Source organism: Mustelus asterias, chromosome 22 (assembly GCF_964213995.1).
Source record: "Mustelus asterias chromosome 22, sMusAst1.hap1.1, whole genome shotgun sequence".
In the NCBI taxonomy this organism is placed as follows: Eukaryota; Metazoa; Chordata; class Chondrichthyes; order Carcharhiniformes; family Triakidae; genus Mustelus; species Mustelus asterias.
The window spans coordinates 56,599,788-56,618,136 of NC_135822.1; the positions used below are offsets into that span (position 1 = coordinate 56,599,788).

Genomic DNA, 18,349 nt, shown 5'->3' on the forward strand with positions numbered 1-18,349 from the left:
TTGTTAACAAATATGCAGTTTGGGGAGCTGCATCTTGAGGAGATGCATTATCTCAATAGAGGCTTCCATACAGTAAATAGAGTCATCGAGGTTTACAGCATGGAAAAAGGCCCTTCAGCCCAACTTGTCCATGCCGCCCTCCTTTGTAACCACTAAGCTAGTCCCAATTGCCCACATTTGGCCCATATCCCTCTATACCCATCGTACCCATGTAATTGTCTAAACGCTTTTTAAAAGACAAAATTGTACCCGCCTCTACTACTACCTCTGGCAGCTGGTTGCAGACACTCACCACCCTCTGTGTGAAAAAATTGCCCCTCTGGACACTTTTGTATCTCTCCCCTCTCACCTTAAACCTCTGCCCTCTAGTTTTAGACTCCCCTACCTTTGGGAAAAGATGTTGACTATCTCGCTGATCTGTGCCCCTCATTATTTTATAGACCTCTCCAAGATGACCAAAGGTGATCCAACAAAGGTAAAATCGCCATAGTCCACAGGCAGTGAGTGACTGGCGGTGATTTAACCTGAAGATCACCACACCTCAGCCAGTATGGGAACTGAACCCTCGCTGTCAGCGGCGCCGCCCCACATCACTAACCAGCCGTCCAGCCAGCTGAGCTAAACCGAACCGGCATCTACATAGTAACTCTAACATAGTAAAATAGCCAAGGCTCTTCACAGGAGAGAGTTAGTTATACAAAAGCACGTGTGTGTATATAAGAGTCTCAATAAGTAGCTCCAGATAGGGTTACCAACTCTTGTTGGACGTATTCCTTGAGGTTTCGACCTCCAGCTGCTCGATCCAGATGAAGCAGCCTTTATTCTTTCCTCCCCAAGTCCGGTACTTACCGAGAAATGAAAAGCGTTGAAAGAAAATTATCTTTTTTTGTTTTTTTTTATTTTTTTGCCTACACTTCTCGCAGCAGCATCTAGGGGGTCCTTAATTCCAGGACGTTCCAGGATGGCCCCTGGAGGGTTGGCAGCTTTAGCTCCATCTGGCCCCGCAGTCATCAGCAGCACTCTTCGAACACGGACGCCAATCTGGAATATTGGCGTTCACTGCCAGCCGTTCTATCTCTAAAGCTGTGCCTGTGATGTCCCCGTGGTTTAAAGTTAATGAAGTAATTATACCCCAGCTGGAGAATCTGATTGCAGCGACATGTCACCGTTCTGTCTTACTGCAGTGTTTTTCCGTCACTCACTGATCTATATTGGTAAATGACAGGCTTGGTTTTAGTGTTCTCCTCCTTCCTCTCTCCCCCCCCCCCCCCCACCCCCTCCGCCTCCTGCTGCACCACCCCATACAATTCTAAGAAATCTGTCTTCCTCCAATTTTGGCCTCTTGTATCATAATGCAGGAGGCTATTCGTCCCATCAAGTCCCTGCCAGCTCTCCGTAGAGCAATGCAGTCAGTTCCATTCCCGACGCTCTATCCCCATGACTGTACAAGCTTATCTCCTTCAGGCCCTTTTGATTGTCGCCACTTCCACCACCTTCATAGGCGGCGAGATCCAATTCCATCCCCCTTTTATTTTTGCATCTCCACCACCATTCGAGGCTGTGCCTTCCATCAGCCCTGAGCTCTGGAAATCACTTCCCAAATCTTATCTCCCACTCTCTCTCCTTTTTAGGATACATCTTCAAATCTATCTCTTTTGAGATTTGGGCGGCACGGTGGTTAGCACTGCTGCCTCACCGCTCCAGGGAGCTGGGTTCGATTCCCGACTTAGGCCACTGTCTGTGTGGAGTTCGCACGTTCTCCCCGTGGGTTTCCTCCGGGTGCTCCGGTTTCCTCCCACACTTCAAAGATGTGCTGGTTAGGTGGATTGGACATGCTAAATTAGTGTCCAGGGACGTGATGGGTTAGAGGGATTAGCAGGGGCAACTAAGCGAGGATGGGGCCTGGGTGGAATTGTTGACGGTGCAGATTCGATGGGCCAAATGGCCTCCTTCTGCACTGTGGGGTTTCTATGAGTCACCCGTACCAATGTCTCCCTTTTTTGACAAATATGCAGTTTGGGGTGTCGTCGCTTGAGGAGATGCGTTATCTCAACAGAGGATCAGTACAGTAAAGATAAGGGCGCCATAGTCCCAGATGATCACGGGCAGTAACTCCACTCCTGTGAAGCATCTTGGACCATTTTGCCGCTTCAACGGCACTATATAAACGCAATTTGTTGCTGAAAGCACTTGTATAAATGCAGGTTGCTGCAGGCAGTGGTAAAATGCAAGTTGTCATTCACGCAGGGAAGCCCGAGCCACTGGTGTTCCACGTGCCTCAGACCTTCTTTGATGCCCTCCAGCAGAGGATTTCGATGGGAAGCAGAAAGAAACGTCTCCCCAACTCCACCACAGGTAACACATCTTTCTATGGGTATCACTCCTGGGGCTAAAGGGGGAAGGTGGAATCAGGATATTTGATTTGATTTATTATTGTCACCTGTATTGGGATACAGTGAAAAGTATTGTTTCTTGCGCGCTATACAGACAAAGCATACCGTTCATAGAGTAGAAGTTTTTTTACACCAGGGGTGGTGGGTGTCTGGAACTCGCTGCCGGGGGAAGCAATGGAAGCAGATACGATGGTGACTTTTAAGGGGTGTCTTGACAAATATATGAATAGGATGGGAGTAGAGGGATCTGGTCCCCGGAAGGGTAGGGGGTTTTAGTTCGGCCAGCATGGTCGGTGCAGGCTTGGAGGGCCAAAGGCCCTCTTCCTGTGCTGTAATTTTCTTTGTTCTTCGAAATATAGAAACCCTACAGTGCAGAAGGAGGTCATTCAGCCCATCGGGTCTGCACAGACAACAATCCCACACCAGGCCCTATCCCCGCAACCCCACACATTTACCCCACTATTCCCTATAACCGATACATCCCAGGTCACAAAGGGGCAATTTGGCATGGCCAATGCACCTAACCCGCACATCTTTGGACTGTGGGAGGAAACCGGAGCACCCGGAGGAAACCCACGCAGACACGGAGAGAATGTGCAAACTCCATACAGACAGTGACCCGAGGCCAGAATTGAACCCAGGTCCCTGGCGCTGTGAGGTTGCAGTGCTAACCTCTGTGCCACCATGCCATCCAAGGAGAGGGTGCAGATTATAGTGTTACAGTCATAGTTAGGGTATAGAGAAAGATCAGTTTAATATAAGATAGGACCATTGAAAAGTCTGATGGCAGCAGGGAAGAAGCTGTCTTGAGTCGGTTGGTACATGACTTCAGACTTTTGTATCCTTTTCCCAATGGAAAAAGGTGGAAGAGAGAATGTCCGGGGTCTGTGGGGTCCTTAATTATGCTGGCTGCTTTGCCGAGGCAGCGGGAAGTGTAGACAGAGTCAATGAATGGGAGGCTGGTTTGCGTGATGGATTGGGCTACGTTCACAACCCTTCATAGTTTCTTGCGGTCTTGGGCAGAGCAGGAGCCACACCAAGCTGAGATACATCTGGAAAGGATGTTTTCTATGGTGCATCTGTAAAAATTGGTGAGAATCGTAGCAAGCATGCCGGATTTCCGTAGCCTCCTGAGAAAGTAGAGGCATTGGTGGGCTTTCTTAACCATAACGTTGGTGTGGAGGAACCAGGACAGGTTATTGGTGACCAGGTCACCTAGAAACTTGAAGCCCTTGGCCATTTCCATGTTGATTTTGATGATCAGCCATGATCAAAATGAATGGCAGAGCAGGCTCGAAGGGCCGAATGGCCTCCTCCTGCTTCTAGTTTCTATGTTTCTAAATCTTTCTTACCTGCATTACCCCAAGTCAAGGTGAAAGTGTGTGGCAAGCAAGTGCGTACCCCTGGTCCGCTCAAGAGGACTTGGTACTGCCCTGCGTCGCACGGCATGCTTTCGCTTCTGGTAAATTGTGTTCTGATTCAGTTCAGTGAAGTGGAATGAAGGTTGCCTTTGTCTGCTGCCAACCTCCCCAGGGCCAGTGCGTTTGGAATAGGGCCATAGGAGCAGGAGTAGGCCATTCAGCCCATCAAGCGTGCTCCCCCATTTAACGTGATCATGGCTGATCCATTCACTTCAATTCCTTAGCAAGCCTACTGCAAGAGGCCATTAATATATGATGGTCAGCAAGAGGGATTTACACAAATTTGGACCTCCAGATCACAAAGTACTGATCCAACAACCCCTTCAGGGCCTTTTATACTATTTGCCTCAGCCGCTCCTTGTGGTAATGAGTTCCACTTTCTACCCACTCTCTGGATAAAGATGTTTAACTTGAATTCCTTCGTACTGAAGTAGGGAGACACAGTGGGTTAGAACTGCAGCCTCACAGCGCCAAGGATCCAGGTTCGATTCCCAGCTTGGGTCACTGTCTGTGCGGAGTCTGCACTTTCTCCCCGTGTCTGCATGGGTTTCCTCCGGGCGCTCCGGTTTCCTCCCGCAGTCCGAAAGACGTGCTGGTTAGGTGCTAAATTCTTCCTCCATGTAACCCGAACAGGCGCCGGAGTGTGGCGACTAGGGGATTTTCACAGTAACTTCATTGCGGTGTTGATGTAAGCCTACTCGTGACACTAGTAAATAAAACTTTATAAAAAAACCTCCTGAGATCAAGTGGCTGTGCTGAATTCTGTCGGCTGTTGATGGGCTGAATGGCCTACTCCTGCTCCTATGGCCCTATTCCAAATGCACTGGCCCTGGGGAGGTTGGCAGCAGACAAAGGCAACCTTCATTCCACTTCACTGAACTGAATCAGAACACAATTTACCAGAAGCAAAAGCATGCCGTGCGACGCAGGGCAGTACCAAATCCTTTGGAACCGAACAGGGTCACGCACTTGCTTTTCAAATCTCTCCTGCCTTGGGAGAGAGGCAGAGCAACAACTGTTATTCTTTCCTGTTGTGCTTTTGCCCGGTGCTGACTGATGTTTGATGTGTGTGTTGTGTCTTATAGGTTTTGTTCGGAAGGATGCTGTGCCTCTGGGAACATTCTCCAAGTACACTTGGCACATCACAAACATTCTGCAGGTCAAGCAGATATTTGATACCCCGGAGGTAGGTGCTCCGCAATAAGGCTACATAACAGTAGGTCCCATTGAGCTAAGCCCAGGCCTTAAAGTTTATTTATTAGTGTCACAAGTAGGCTTACATTGACGCTGCAATGAAGTTACTGTGAAAATCCCCGAGCCGCCACACTCAGGTGCCTGGTGGCACAGTGGTTAGCACTGCTGCCTCTCACCCCAGGGACACGGGTTCGATTCCCGGCTTGGGTCACTGTCTATGTGGAGTTTTCACATTCTCCTCGTCTGCATGGGTTTCCTCCGGGTGCTCCGGTTTCCTCCCACAGTCCAAAGACGTGCTGGTTAGGGTGCATTGACCCGAACAGGTGCCGGAGTGTGGCAACTAGGGGAATTTCACAGTAACTTCGTTGCAGTGTTAATGTCAGCCTTAGTTGTGACTAATAAATACTGTTCGGGTACACAGAGGGGCAATTTAGCATGGCCAATGCACCTAACCAGCACGTCTTTTGGACTGTGGGTGGAAACTGGAGCACCCGGAGGAAACCCACGCAGACATAGGGAGAACGTGCAAACTCCGCACAGACAGTGACCCAAGCCGGGAATCGAACCTGGGTCCCTGGTGCTGTGAGGCAGCAGTGCTAACCCCTGTGCTGCCCCTTCAATCCAAAGCAATGGAAATGAGGGAGACGCCTGGCGTGGTTCAATGACTGACCACTCATAGAATCATACAACGTGCCTGTACAGAATCTATATAAGCAAAGCTTTTTCCCCCCGCAATGCTACAAATCTTCCTTTGTCAAGTGTGTGTCCAGTTCACTTTCCACAAGTCACCATTGTCTCAGCCAGTGTGTTTCAGATTACAACGACTCGCTGTGTGTGTAGAAATAGTTCTCCTCTCCCCTCTGGGACTTTCCACATATTATTTCAAGCCTGTGTCCTCTGGCCCACTCCCGTTAGCAGAACCAGTTTCTCCTTATTTACTCCCAGCAAAACAATTTTTCATCTTGCCTTCCACTGTTGGAATCGAGTGTTCCCGGACCGGGTACGAGAAATTGAAAACAGAGTGAAGGTGTCTCAACACTGGTGCTGAATTTTGATTTGATTTAATTTATTATTGTCACATGTATTGGCATACAGTGAAAAGTATTGTTACTTGCGCGCTATACAGACAAAGCATACCGTTCATAGAGAAGGAAAGGAGAGGGTGCAGAATGTAGTGTTACAGTCATAGCTAGAACATAGAACATAGAACAGTACAGCACAGAACAGGCCCTTCGGCCCACGATGTTGTGCCGAGCTTTATCTGAAACCAAGATCAAGTTATCCCACTCCCTATCATCCTGGTGTGCTCCGTGTGCCTATCCAATAACCGCTTAAATGTTCCTAAAGTGTCTGACTCCACTATCACTGCAGGCAGTCCATTCCACACCCCAACCACTCTCTGCGTAAAGAACCTACCTCTGATATCCTTCCTATATCTCCCACCACGAACCCTATAGTTATGCCCCCTTGTAACAGCTCCATCCACCCGAGGAAATAGTCTTTGAACGTTCACTCTATCTATCCCCTTCATCATTTTATAAACCTCTATTAAGTCTCCCCTCAGCCTCCTCCGCTCCAGAGAGAACAGCCCTAGCTCCCTGAACCTTTCCTCATAAGACCTACCCTCCAAACTAGGCAGCATCCTGGTAAATCTCCTCTGCACTCTTTCCAGCGCTTCCACATCCTTCTTATAGTGAGGTGACCAGAACTGCACACAATATTCCAAATGTGGTCTCACCAAGGTCCTGTACAGTTGCAGCATAACCCCACGGCTCTTAAACTCCAACCCCCTGTTAATAAAAGCTAACACACTATAGGCCTTCTTCACAGCTCTATCCACTTGAGTGGCAACCTTTAGAGATATGTGGATATGGACCCCAAGATCTCTCTGTTCCTCCACAGTCTTCAGAACCCTACCTTTGACCCTGTAATCCACATTTAACTTAGTCCTACCAAAATGAATCACCTCACATTTATCAGGGTTAAACTCCATTTGCCATTTTTCAGCCCAGCTTTGCATCCTATCCATGTCTCTTTGCAGCCTACAACAGCCCTCCACCTCATCCACTACTCCACCAATCTTGGTGTCATCAGCAAATTTACTGATCCACCCTTCAGCCCCCTCCTCTAAGTCATTAATAAAAATCACAAAGAGCAGAGGACCAAGCACTGATCCCTGCGGCACTCCGCTAGCAACCTGCCTCCAATCCGAAAATTTTCCATCCACCACCACCCTCTGTCTTCGATCAGACAGCCAGTTACCTATCCAATCGACCAACTTTCCCTCTATCCCACACCTCCTCACTTTCATCATAAGCCGACCATGGGGGACCTTATCAAACGCCTTATTAAAATCCATGTATATGACATCAACTGCCCTACCTTCATCAACGCACTTAGTTACCTCCTCAAAAAATTCTATCAAATTTGTGAGGCACGACTTGCCCTTCACGAATCCGTGCTGACTATCCCGGATTAATCCGCATCTTTCTAAATGGTCGTAAATCCCATCTCTAAAGACCTTTTCCATCAATTTACCAACCACCGAAGTAAGACTAACCGGTCTACAATTACCAGGGTCATTTCTATTCCCTTTCTTAAACAGAGGAACAACATTCGCCATTCTCCAGTCCTCTGGCACCATCCCCGTGGACAGTGAGGACCCAAAGATCAAAGCCAAAGGCTCTGCAATCTCATCCCTTGCCTCCCAAAGAATCCTAGGATACATTTCATCAGGCCCAGGGGACTTATCGACCTTCAGTTTATTCAAAACTGCCAGGACATCCTCCCTCCGAACATCTATTTCCTCCAGCCTATTAGCCTGTAACACCTTCTCTTCCTCAAAAACATGGCCCCTCTCCTTGGTGAACACTGAAGAAAAGTATTCATTCATCACCTCGCCTATCTCTACTGACTCCATACACAAGTTCCCACTACTGTCCTTGACCGGCCCTAACCTCACCCTGGTCATTCTTTTATTCCTCACATAAGAGTAAAAAGCCTTGGGGCTTTCCTTGATCCGACCTGCCAAGGACTTCTCGTGTCCCCTCCTAGCTCTCCTAAGCCCCTTTTTCAGCTCATTCCTTGCTAACTTGTAACCCTCAATCGAGCCATCTGAACCTTGTTTCCTCATCCCTACATAAGCTTCCCTCTTCCTTTTCACAAGACATTCCACCTCTTTCGTGAACCATAGTTCCCTCACTCGGCCATTTCCTCCCTGCCTGACAGGGACATACCTATCAAGGACACCCAGTATTTGTTCCTTGAAAAAGTTCCACTTTTCATTAGTTCCTTTCTCTGACAGTTTCTGTTCCCAACCTATGCCCCCTAATTCTTGCCTAATCGCATCATAATTACCTCTCCCCCAATTGTAAACCTTGCCCTGCCGTACGGCCCTATCCCTCTCCATTGCAATAACAAAAGACACTGAATTGTGGTCACTATCTCCAAAGTGCTCTCCCACAACCAAATCTAACACTTGGCCCGGTTCATTTCCCAGTACCAAATCCAATGTGGCCTCACCTCTTGTCGGCCTATCCACATATTGTGTCAGGAAACCCTCCTGCACACACTGCACAAAAACTGCCCCATCCGAACTATTTGACCTACAAAGGTTCCAATCAATATTTGGAAAGTTAAAATCCCCCATGACAACTACCCTGTGACCCCCACACATATCCATAATCTGCTTAGCAATTTCTTCCTCCACATCTCTATTACTATTTGGGGGCCTATAGTAAACTCCTAACAACGTGACCGCTCCTTTCCTATTTCTAACCTCAGCCCATATTACCTCAGTGTGCAGATCCCCCTCGAAGTGTCTTTCCGCAGCCGTTAAACTATCCTTGATTAACAATGCCGCCACTCCACCTCTTTTACCAGCTTCCCTACATTTAGTGAAACATCTATACCCCGGAATGTCCAACAACCATTCCTGTCCTTGTTCTACCCACGTCTCCGTAATGGCCACAACATCGTAGTCCCAAGTACCAATCCATGCCCCAAGTTCATCTACCTTGTTCCGGATGCTCCTTGCATTGAAGTAGACACACTTCAACCCACCTTCCTGTCTACCGGTACCCACCCTTGACCCTGATACCTTCCCCAATACCTCACCACCCTCACTGACTTCTGGACTAAAACTCCTTTTCCCACTCCCCAGACAAATTAGTTTAAACCCCCCTGAAGAGCCGTAACAAATTTCCCTCCAAGGATATTGGTGCCCCTCTGGTTCAGGTGCACCCCGTCCTGTTTGTACAGGTCCCACCTTCCCCAGAATGTGTTCCAATTATCCACGTATCTGAAACCCTCCCTCCTACACCATCCCTGCAACCACATGTTTAACTGCACTCTCTCCCTGTTCCTCAACTCGCTATCACGTGGCACCGGCAACGTACCAGAGATGACCACATGTTTTGTCTTGGCTCTCAGCTTCCAGCCCAGCTCCAGAAATTCCTGCTTTAAATCCCCGTCCCTTCTCTTACCTATGTCATTGGTAGCAATGTGTACCACGACTTGTGACTGTTTCCCCTCCCCCTTCAGAATCCGGAAAATACGGTCTGAGACGTCACGGACCTTGGCATCCGGTAGACAACATACCATCCGTGAGTCTCTTTTGCTGCCACAGAACCTCCTATCTATCCCTCTAACTAACGAGTCCCCAATAACTATTGCCCTCCCGCTCTGCCCCTTACCCTCCCGAGCCACAGAGACGGACACAGTGCTGGAGATCCTCTCACTGCGGCTCACCACTGGTATGTCATCCCCCTCAACCGTATCCAAAGCGGAATACTTGTTGCTAAGGGGAACGACCACCGGGGATCCCTGCACGGACTGCTTCCTCCCAGCCCCTCTCACCGTCACCCATCTGTTTTCATTCCTCGGAGTAACTGTATTCCTAAAGCTTCTGTCTATGGCCACCTCTGCGTCCCTAATGATCCTAAGTTCATCCAACTCCAGCTCCAGTTCCCTAACACGGTTTTGGAGGAGCTGCAGATGGGTGCACTTCCCACAGATGTAATCAGCAGGGACACTGTCGTCGTCCCTCACCTCAGACATAGTGCAAGAGGAACATAGCACTGCCTGCACACTCATCCCCTCTAGATACCTTGCCAGTACCAGGTAGAAACAGCAAAAATGAATTAAACTCACCCCTGCTCGCCCTTTCTGCCTGAGCCCTGTGAGCCAAAGCCTTATAGCTCACACTCTGCTTCCCACTCACTCCCCTGCCCGCTCCCGACGCTGCCCGCTGTATACTGCAGCCTACCTTTTATACTTCGCGTGCTTAAAAAACCCTTCCCAGACTCCTTAGCAGCCCACTTCCAGTTTTCACTTTAAACTTAAAATACTACTGCAAAAGTAAAGGCCAAAAAAAAACACACACTAGCTGACTAATTAAATAAATAAACAATTCAATCAATCTCTCACCAGTACTGCTGCCTCCAATCACTCCCTCTCAGCTTGCTCCAGTGGAACAATGAGGAGTGTTGAGAAAGGGTGTAGAGAAAGACCACCTTAGCGCAAGGTAGGTCCATTCAAAAGTCTGACGGCAGCAGGGAAGAAGCTGTTCTTGAGTCGGTTGCTACGTTTCCTCAGACCTTTGTACCTTTTTCCCAACAGCAGAAGGTGGAAGAGAGAATGTCCAGGGTGCGTGGGGACCTTGATTATGCTGGCTGCTTTTCCGAGGCAACGGGAAGTATAGACAGAGTCAATAGATGGGAGGCTGGTTTGAGTGATGGACTGGGCTTCATTCACGACCCTTTGTAGTTCCTTGCGGTCTTGGGCAGAGCAGGAGCCATGCCAAGCTGTGATACAATCCGAAAGGATGCTTTCTGTGGTGTATCTGTAAAAGTTGGTGGGAGTCGTAGCGGACATGCCGAATTTCCTTAGTCTTCTGAGAAAGTGGAGGCGTTGGTGGGGCTTTCGTAACTAAATTCTGTTTGCTCGTATTGGCAGAAACTGGTCCAGATTGGTGCTTGGTGCCTCATTTCCCAATTCGATATTTTTCAAAGCACAGGAGGAGGTCATTCAGCCCGTTGTATTTGTGCTGGCTGTCTGTGAGGCCAGTCATCTAGTCCCGAGCTCCTCCGCCTTTGCCCCGTAGCCCTGCAATTTGTTTTCTGTCCAGTTGATTATCTAATTTCCTTTTGAAAGCCATGATTGATTCTGACTCCTACACGCTCGCCAGATCCTAACCACGTGCTTGGCCAAAAAAATAAATTTCCCCATGCCCTCATTGCTCCTTTCGCCAGTCATTTCAAATCTGTGTGACCTTCTTAATCCTTCCACCAACGGGAAGAGTTTCTCTCCATCTAGTCCACGTGGACCCCTCACGATTTTGGACGCCTCGGTCAAATCTCTGCTCAACCTTCTCTCCGTGGAGAACAGCCCCAGCTTCTCCCAATCTGCCCACACAACTGAAGTCCCTCCTCCCTGGGACCATTCTCGTGAATCTTGTCTGCATCCTCTCAAAAGTCTTCACACCCTTCCTGAAGTGCAGTCGAATAAGATTCTCTGGATTTGTTACCACCCTTCCAGCCTCATAGAATTTTTGATTTTGGTTTTTGATCTGATTTATTATTGTCACATTCAAAGAACAGTACAGCACGGGAACAGGCCCTTTGGCTCTCCAAGCCTGCGCCGAGCACGTTTCCCTATCTAAACCAACCTCTCATATCCTTCCATTCCCCATTTGTTCATATGTCTGTCAAGATAAGTCTTAAATGTCACTAACATAGCTGCCTCAACCACCTCACTTGGCAGTGCATTCCAGGCCCCCACCACCCTCTGTGTAAAAAACATCCCCCCCGCACATCTCCACTGAACCCTTCCCCCCTTATCCTGAACTTGTGCCCCCTTGTAATTGTCATTTCTGCCCTGGGAAAAAGCTTCCAACTGTTCACCCTATCCATACCCCTCATAATTTTATAAACTTCTATCAGGTCGCCCCTCAGCTTCCGTCTTTCCAGGGAGAACAATCCCAGTATATTCAATCTCTCCTCATAGCTAATACTCTCCATACCAGGCAACATCCTGGTAAACCTTTTCTGCACTCTCTCCAAAGCCTCCACGTACATGTATTGGGATACAGTGAAAAATATTGTTTCTTGCGCGCTATACAGACAAAGCATACCGTTCATGGAAAGGAGAGGGTGCAGGATGTAGTGTTACAGCCATAGCTAGGGTGTAGAGAAAGATCAGTGCGAGGTAGGTCCATTCAAAAGTCTGATGGCAGCAGGGAAGAAGCTTGTTCTTGAATCGGTTGGTAGGTGACCTCAGACTTTTGTACCTTTTTCTCAACGGAAAAAGGTGGAAGAGAGTATGTCCGGGGTGCGTGGAGTCCTTGATTATGCTGGCTGCTTTTCCGAGGCAGCGGGAAGTGTAGACCGAGTCAGTGGATAATCCGGCACTCTCTGTTCCATCATTCAGGTGCCCCTGGAAGTTACCCGCAGTTTCACTGAAAACCACGATGGCACCTACGAGTTATTTAAGTGCCCCAAGGTTCAGGTAGAAAGTATTTCGGAGGCTTACGGGCGCATGGAGAAGCAGCCAACAATTCGACCACTGGAGCTCAAGACTTTCCTGAGAGTTGGTGAGTAACGAGAGCTTTGCTATTTGGGAGTTTTTATAGTCAGAGGAAGCATCCAGGGGATACAATCCACTCTCACTGCTCCATAAACCTTTCCACACAGGTTTGTTGTGTGGTGCTTTGTCACACAGCATGCATTCAACAGTGTCTGCACTGCCTGAACACAATCAAGTTTGTCAAACATGATTTTATTGCCCATTATCTAGACTGCCTATCGCTTATTAACACATTTTTTTTGGGTGCCAATTAATTTTGTCTCTGATCATTGACCCTAAAAGCCCGGCGCCTGTGTTAGGTCGGCTGGCTGGCCTGTAGTTCTGAACCCATTTTCAGCACAGGCGTTGAATATCTAAGACCAGATGATTCATAGAATCCCTACAGGGCAGAAGGAGGCCATTCAGCCCGTCAAGCCTGCACTGACAACAATCCCACCCAAACCCTATCCCCGTAACCCCACATAATTGTACCTCAGGCATGCCCCCCTCCTTCCACAAGCAAATCCCCTTTGTAATCTCATCCAACCCTATTACCCTCTGAGCTATCTGCATTCCTCCAATCTGGCTTCTTGAGTATCCCCCATTTTAATCGTTCCGCCATTAGTGGCTGCACCTTCAGCTGCCTGGGGGCCCCAAGCTCTGGAATTTCCTCCCTACCACCCTCTCTACTTCACTTTGGAGTGTGGGAGGAAATCGGAGCACCCAGAGGAAACCCACGCAGACACGGGGGGAGAACGTGCAAACTCCACACAGTCACCCAAGGGCAGAACCCAAGGTTCCTGGCAGTAGAAGATAGCACTGCTAACCATCGTGCTATCGTGCCACCCTTGGATTCAAACCCTCAGCAATTTCCATCCATGCTTTCCTCAGTAACCTTGGAAACGTCCGATCCAGACGAGGTGGCTTTCAGCCAACCACTGAAGTACATCCTCGTTATTGGGACCATTATTGCGAGTACACCCCCTTTACATTAGCATCATCCTCTCTTCTGGTGAAAACAGATGCAAAACACTCATTCTGGACCTCGGGCACACCCTCTCCTTCCACCAGCAGACCTCCTCTGTGGCCCTGAAGAAACTCCACCTTTGTTTTGACTGCCATTTTACTGTTCGTGCTAATCTAATCTCAGACTCTCTCTTTGCCTCTCCAATTCCTGTGCTCCTTGATTTAGCCTGGCCCATGCCTATCTCCAATCTCCTCCAACACTATTACCCTTTGAGGTATCTGCATTTCCCCCAATTCAGGCCTCCTGAGTATCCCCCAGTTTAATCATTCCACCATTAGTGGCTGCGTCTTCAGCGGCCCCCAAGCTCTGGGATTCCTTCCCTACCACCCTCTCTACCTCACTTTCCCCCTTTGGGCGCTCCTTAAAACCAACCTCTTTGGCCAAGCTTTTGATCGTCTGACCTAATGTCTCCTCAGGTGGCTCGCTGTCGTACTTTGTTTATGATGTGTCTGTGAAGCAACTTGGGATATTTTATTCTGTCAAAGGTGCATGTATCATATATATATTAAAAAATAAAAGTTGTTGTCTTAAGACTGAAGTCACACCAAAAGCACAAATTCCTTAGAAAGGTCTTTGCTTTATGGTATTTATAGAATCCCTACAGTGCAGAAGGAGGCCATTCGGCCCATCGAGTTTGCACCGACCACAATCATATCCAGGCCCGATCCCCATAACTGCACACCTTTACTCGAGCTAGTCCTCCTGACTATTTAACCTGGCCAATCAACCTAACACATCTCTAATGGCAAAATTCAGCCCCTTGTGGTCATGTCTCTGTTGGAGGCGAGTCAGTGGGTTGCAGCAGGGTGGTGCTTTGCTTTGTGGCTATTGTGAAATTCACTGCGGAATTTTCCTTTGCATCCAGGGAACATGTCCCCTGAGCAGAAGGAGCCCACTCCGTTTATTATTGAATGGATCCCAGACATCCTGCCCAGATTGAAGATTGGGGAAATGAGGATTAAGCTCGAGTACGGTCACCACCGGAATGGACACGTTGAGCACAGGGACCAGCAGCCGTCTCTGGAACGGAGTTTCGAGCTGAGCCCATCCCTAGCCACCATTAACATTCACTGAAATCCCGGGGGGGGGCAATGATGTGGCTGTCGCCGCTACCTCTTTCGGAGGGAGGTATAGGAACGAAAGTCCACTGCAGCGGCCAACACGGGACCCGAAAGAAACTCTGAGAAGCCCGGCTCGAATCCTGCCGAAGATCTGCCGAGTCGATTGGCTTTACGGGTTTGGAGACTGTCTCTCCGTTCAAGGACAACATAGTTGCGTTCAGATGCACTTATCATGTTTGACCCATTGACTTGCGAATCCCACGCACTCTTTAATTACGACTTTGAAAATGCACCACAGTATTTAAAGGCTCCTCCTTGGGAGCAATACCGCGCTTTGGTTTCCGTTTGCTCTTTTCCTTTAACCTCAAAGAGGTTGTCAGCCTATCGTACAAATCCTGGAAAGGTAACTCAGTGCTGCTGTGCAGAGAATCGTTTTGAGCCGGTTGCGTGGGACCCCCGTATGGGAGATAATTTTGCTTTGTCCCGGGGGCTTACGACTGAAGTTTGTGGTGTGGCTTGTGTGTAACCGAAGGAGGTTATTCACCTCACTGCGTAAACAGGAATAAGCCCCTTGGCAGAAATACTGCATGTGGAGTCTCCATTGGTGTTACAGGCAGGACCGGAGGGGTTTATTCGGGGTGGTGAAACCCCCTACAGTGCAGGAGGAGGCCATTCGGCCCATCGAGCCTGCACCGATGGCAATCCCACCCAGGCCCTATCCCCGCAACGCCACATATTTACCCTGCTAATCCCCCCCCAACACTCGGGGGCAATTTAGCACGGCCAATCCACCTGATCCACGCGCACACATTTGGACTGTGGGAGGAAACCGGAGCATCCGGAGGAAACCCACGGGGAGAACGTGCAGACTCCGCACAGACAGTGACCCAAGCCGGGAATGGAACCCGGGTCCCTGGAGCTGTGAGGCAGCAGCGCTAAACACTGTGCCACCCTCATTCGTGTCAGTCCCGACTTGCACTGGCAAGCACCCGACACCCCTGAAGCTGTGTCTCGGAATTAATCGTTGCCTGCAGAGAAGGCACGGGTACAGGTTTGGGCCCTTCCATCTTGCAAAAACTGTTTTTAAAAACAGTCAAAGTGAGATCTTTCAACTTTTGCCGTTACCAAAAGCAGTCAACACAAAAGCTTTCTGAAATTAATTCCTCGCAAGGACTCCTCACATAGCATCTCATCAAATCATAGAATCCTACAGTGCAGAAAGAGGCCATTCGGCCCATCGAGTCTGCACCGACCACAATCCCACCCAGGCCCTATCCCCCGTAACCCCGGACATTTACCCTAGCTAATCCCCCTAACACTAGGGTCAATTTAGCACGGCCAATCCACCTAACCCGCACATCTTTGGAGTGTGGGAGGAAACCCACGTAGACACGGGGAGAACGTGCAGAGTCCACACAGACAGTGTCCCAAGCCGGGAATCGAACCCGGGTCCCTGGCACTGTGAGGCAGCAGTGCTAACCCACTGTGCCACCGTGTCGTCCTTACATTGTCCCCAAAGTGTGTTGCAACTTGTTTATTTATAGAATCCTTCAATGCAGAAGGAGGCTATTCGGCCCATCGAGTCTGCACCGACCACAATCCTACCCAAACCCTATCCCCATAATCCCATGCATTTACCCTAGCCCGTCCCCTGACACTAAGGGACAATTTAGCATGGCCAGTCCACCTAACCCGCACGTCTTTGGACTCGAGTGCAGGAGTGGAAGGCAGCAAAGTCCCACGAGTTGCTGCAGTGCAAGTGCGTTAAGTGACCACGTGTGTGTGTTTTTCTGATTGTGTTGCTTGAGAGTGAAATGGCGGTCACAGCATTGGGATCATTCCCTGCTGCTCTTCGAATGGTGCCGTGGAATCTATCGCACTCACCTGAAGGCACCTCCATGATCTCCATTTAAGAGCTGAAGACAGCATCTGTGACTGTGCCGCACTCCTTCAGTATTGCATTTGGGAGCGTCAGCTGAGACCATTGCGGACCTGGCACAGTGGACCTGCAACTTAGCAACAGAGCTCAGAAGAGATGTAAATGTTCTTTTTTTTGAAGCTTATTTTATTCCCTGCTGGTCCTACTCGGTACCTCGACGTATGTAAGCTGCATTTTTATATAACTTGTTGCAACCTCCCAGCCCTGATTGGACACTTAAGTAATTTAGGGCCTGCTGGATTGCAAGGCCACGTGGCTCCAATTTGCAAATGCATAAACAGTGAGAGATTACGATTGGATCATCTGAATTTAAAGAAGCTGTTTAAGGGATAAACATTGGGCAGGGCTCCAGGGAGAACTTTCCTGCTTCCCCTTTGGGATAGCGCCCTGAGATCTTTGGTGCCCAATTGAGAGGGCGGGATCGACAGTCGTTCTGAAGGACAGCACCTCCCACAGTGTGGCATGCCTTCAGTACTGTGCTGAAGTTCTTTATTCATATGATCATGAGATGTGAACATGAAACCAGTATTCATTGCCCATCCCTAATTGAGCTGGAGACGGTGATGGTGAGCCGCCATCTTGAACCGCTTGTCCATGTGGTGTAGGTACACCCAGAGTGCACAGTTAGGGAGGGAGTTCCAGGATTTTGACCCAGCGACAGTGAAAGAACAGCCGACGTATTTCCAAGTCAGAATAGTGTGTGGCTTAGAGGGGAGCTTGAAGGTACTAGTGCTCCCATGCATCTGCTGCCCTTGTCTTTCTAGATGGTAGAGGTCGTGGGTTTGGAAGGTGCTGTCTAAGGATGAGTTGCTGCAGTGCATCTTGTAGATGGTACACACTGCTGCTACTGATGGAGGGAGGGTGGTGGAGGGAGTGAATCTTTTGAAAATGGTGGATGGGATGTCAATCATCAGGGTGCTTTGTCCTGGATGGTGTCGAGCTTCTTGAGTGTTGTTGGAGCCACACCCATCCAGGCAAGTGGGGAATATTCCATCACACTCCTGACTTGTGCCTTGCAGATGGCGGACAGGCTTGTACATGGCGGACAACTTCAGTTGACTTGGAGGAGTCAGGAGGTGAGTTACTCTCCGCAGGATTCCCAGCCTCTGACCTGCTCTGGTAGCCACAGTATTTATATACCTGGGTCCGGTTCAGTTCCTGGTCAATGGGAACCCCCAGGATGCTGATAGTGGGGGAATCAGCGATGGTGATGTCTTTGAATGTCAAGGCGGGAGGGGTAGGTTCTCCCTTGTATCTGAGGAGATATGAAAGGTGCTGAACATTGTGCAATCATCAGTAAATATCCACACGCCTGACCTTATGATTGAGGGAAGGTCATTGATGGAGCAGCTGAAGATTCAATCCAGATTATGTGCTTTATTTTAGCGCAGGAACCCTGACTTGGAGCTGAGCATGTTACTACTGTTCCAAAGCTGACACCTTTACTTGTAAATGTTGCAGGAAGTGTGACATTTCCTGGCCATACGGACTGCACGGCAAATTTATATTTTCCTCCTGTACGTTTGCTCCTCTTCCGAAAGTATTAATTCACATTGAGGTGCTGCTCCTTCACCCAAGCAGTCATCCCCCTGTCTGATCCTAGTTCCAGCAGCATTTCATTATAGAAACATAGAAAAACTACAGCACAAAAACAGGCCCTTCGGCCCCACAAGTTGTGCCGAACATATCCTGACCTTTTAGGCCTACCTATAACCCTCCATCCTATTAAGTCCCCTGTACTCATCCAGGAG

The 18,349-nt window shown here is 49.0% G+C and overlaps 1 protein-coding gene across 6 annotated transcripts in view; it reads left to right on the plus strand.

Moving 5' to 3' along the window:
* Positions 1-17,394, plus strand: part of c22h2orf42 (chromosome 22 C2orf42 homolog) — a 31,518-nt gene extending 14,124 nt beyond the window's left edge. For 2 of the 6 annotated variants that reach the window (XR_013500557.1, XR_013500558.1), the window contains exons 5-9: positions 441-475; positions 2,248-2,355; positions 4,900-5,000; positions 12,437-12,599; positions 14,464-17,393. Coding sequence is in view for 4 of the 6 variants with exons in the window: in XM_078239262.1 (XP_078095388.1) it covers positions 2,248-2,355; positions 4,900-5,000; positions 12,437-12,599; positions 14,464-14,672 (581 nt within the window). In the remaining 2 variants the exon portion in view is untranslated. Of the gene's footprint in view, positions 1-440; positions 476-2,247; positions 2,356-4,899; positions 5,001-12,436; positions 12,600-14,463 lie in introns of all 6 variants that reach the window. The other 4 variants (XM_078239262.1, XM_078239263.1, XM_078239260.1 and 1 more) reach the window with 2 other exon arrangements.
* Positions 17,395-18,349: the final 955 nt, after the last annotated feature.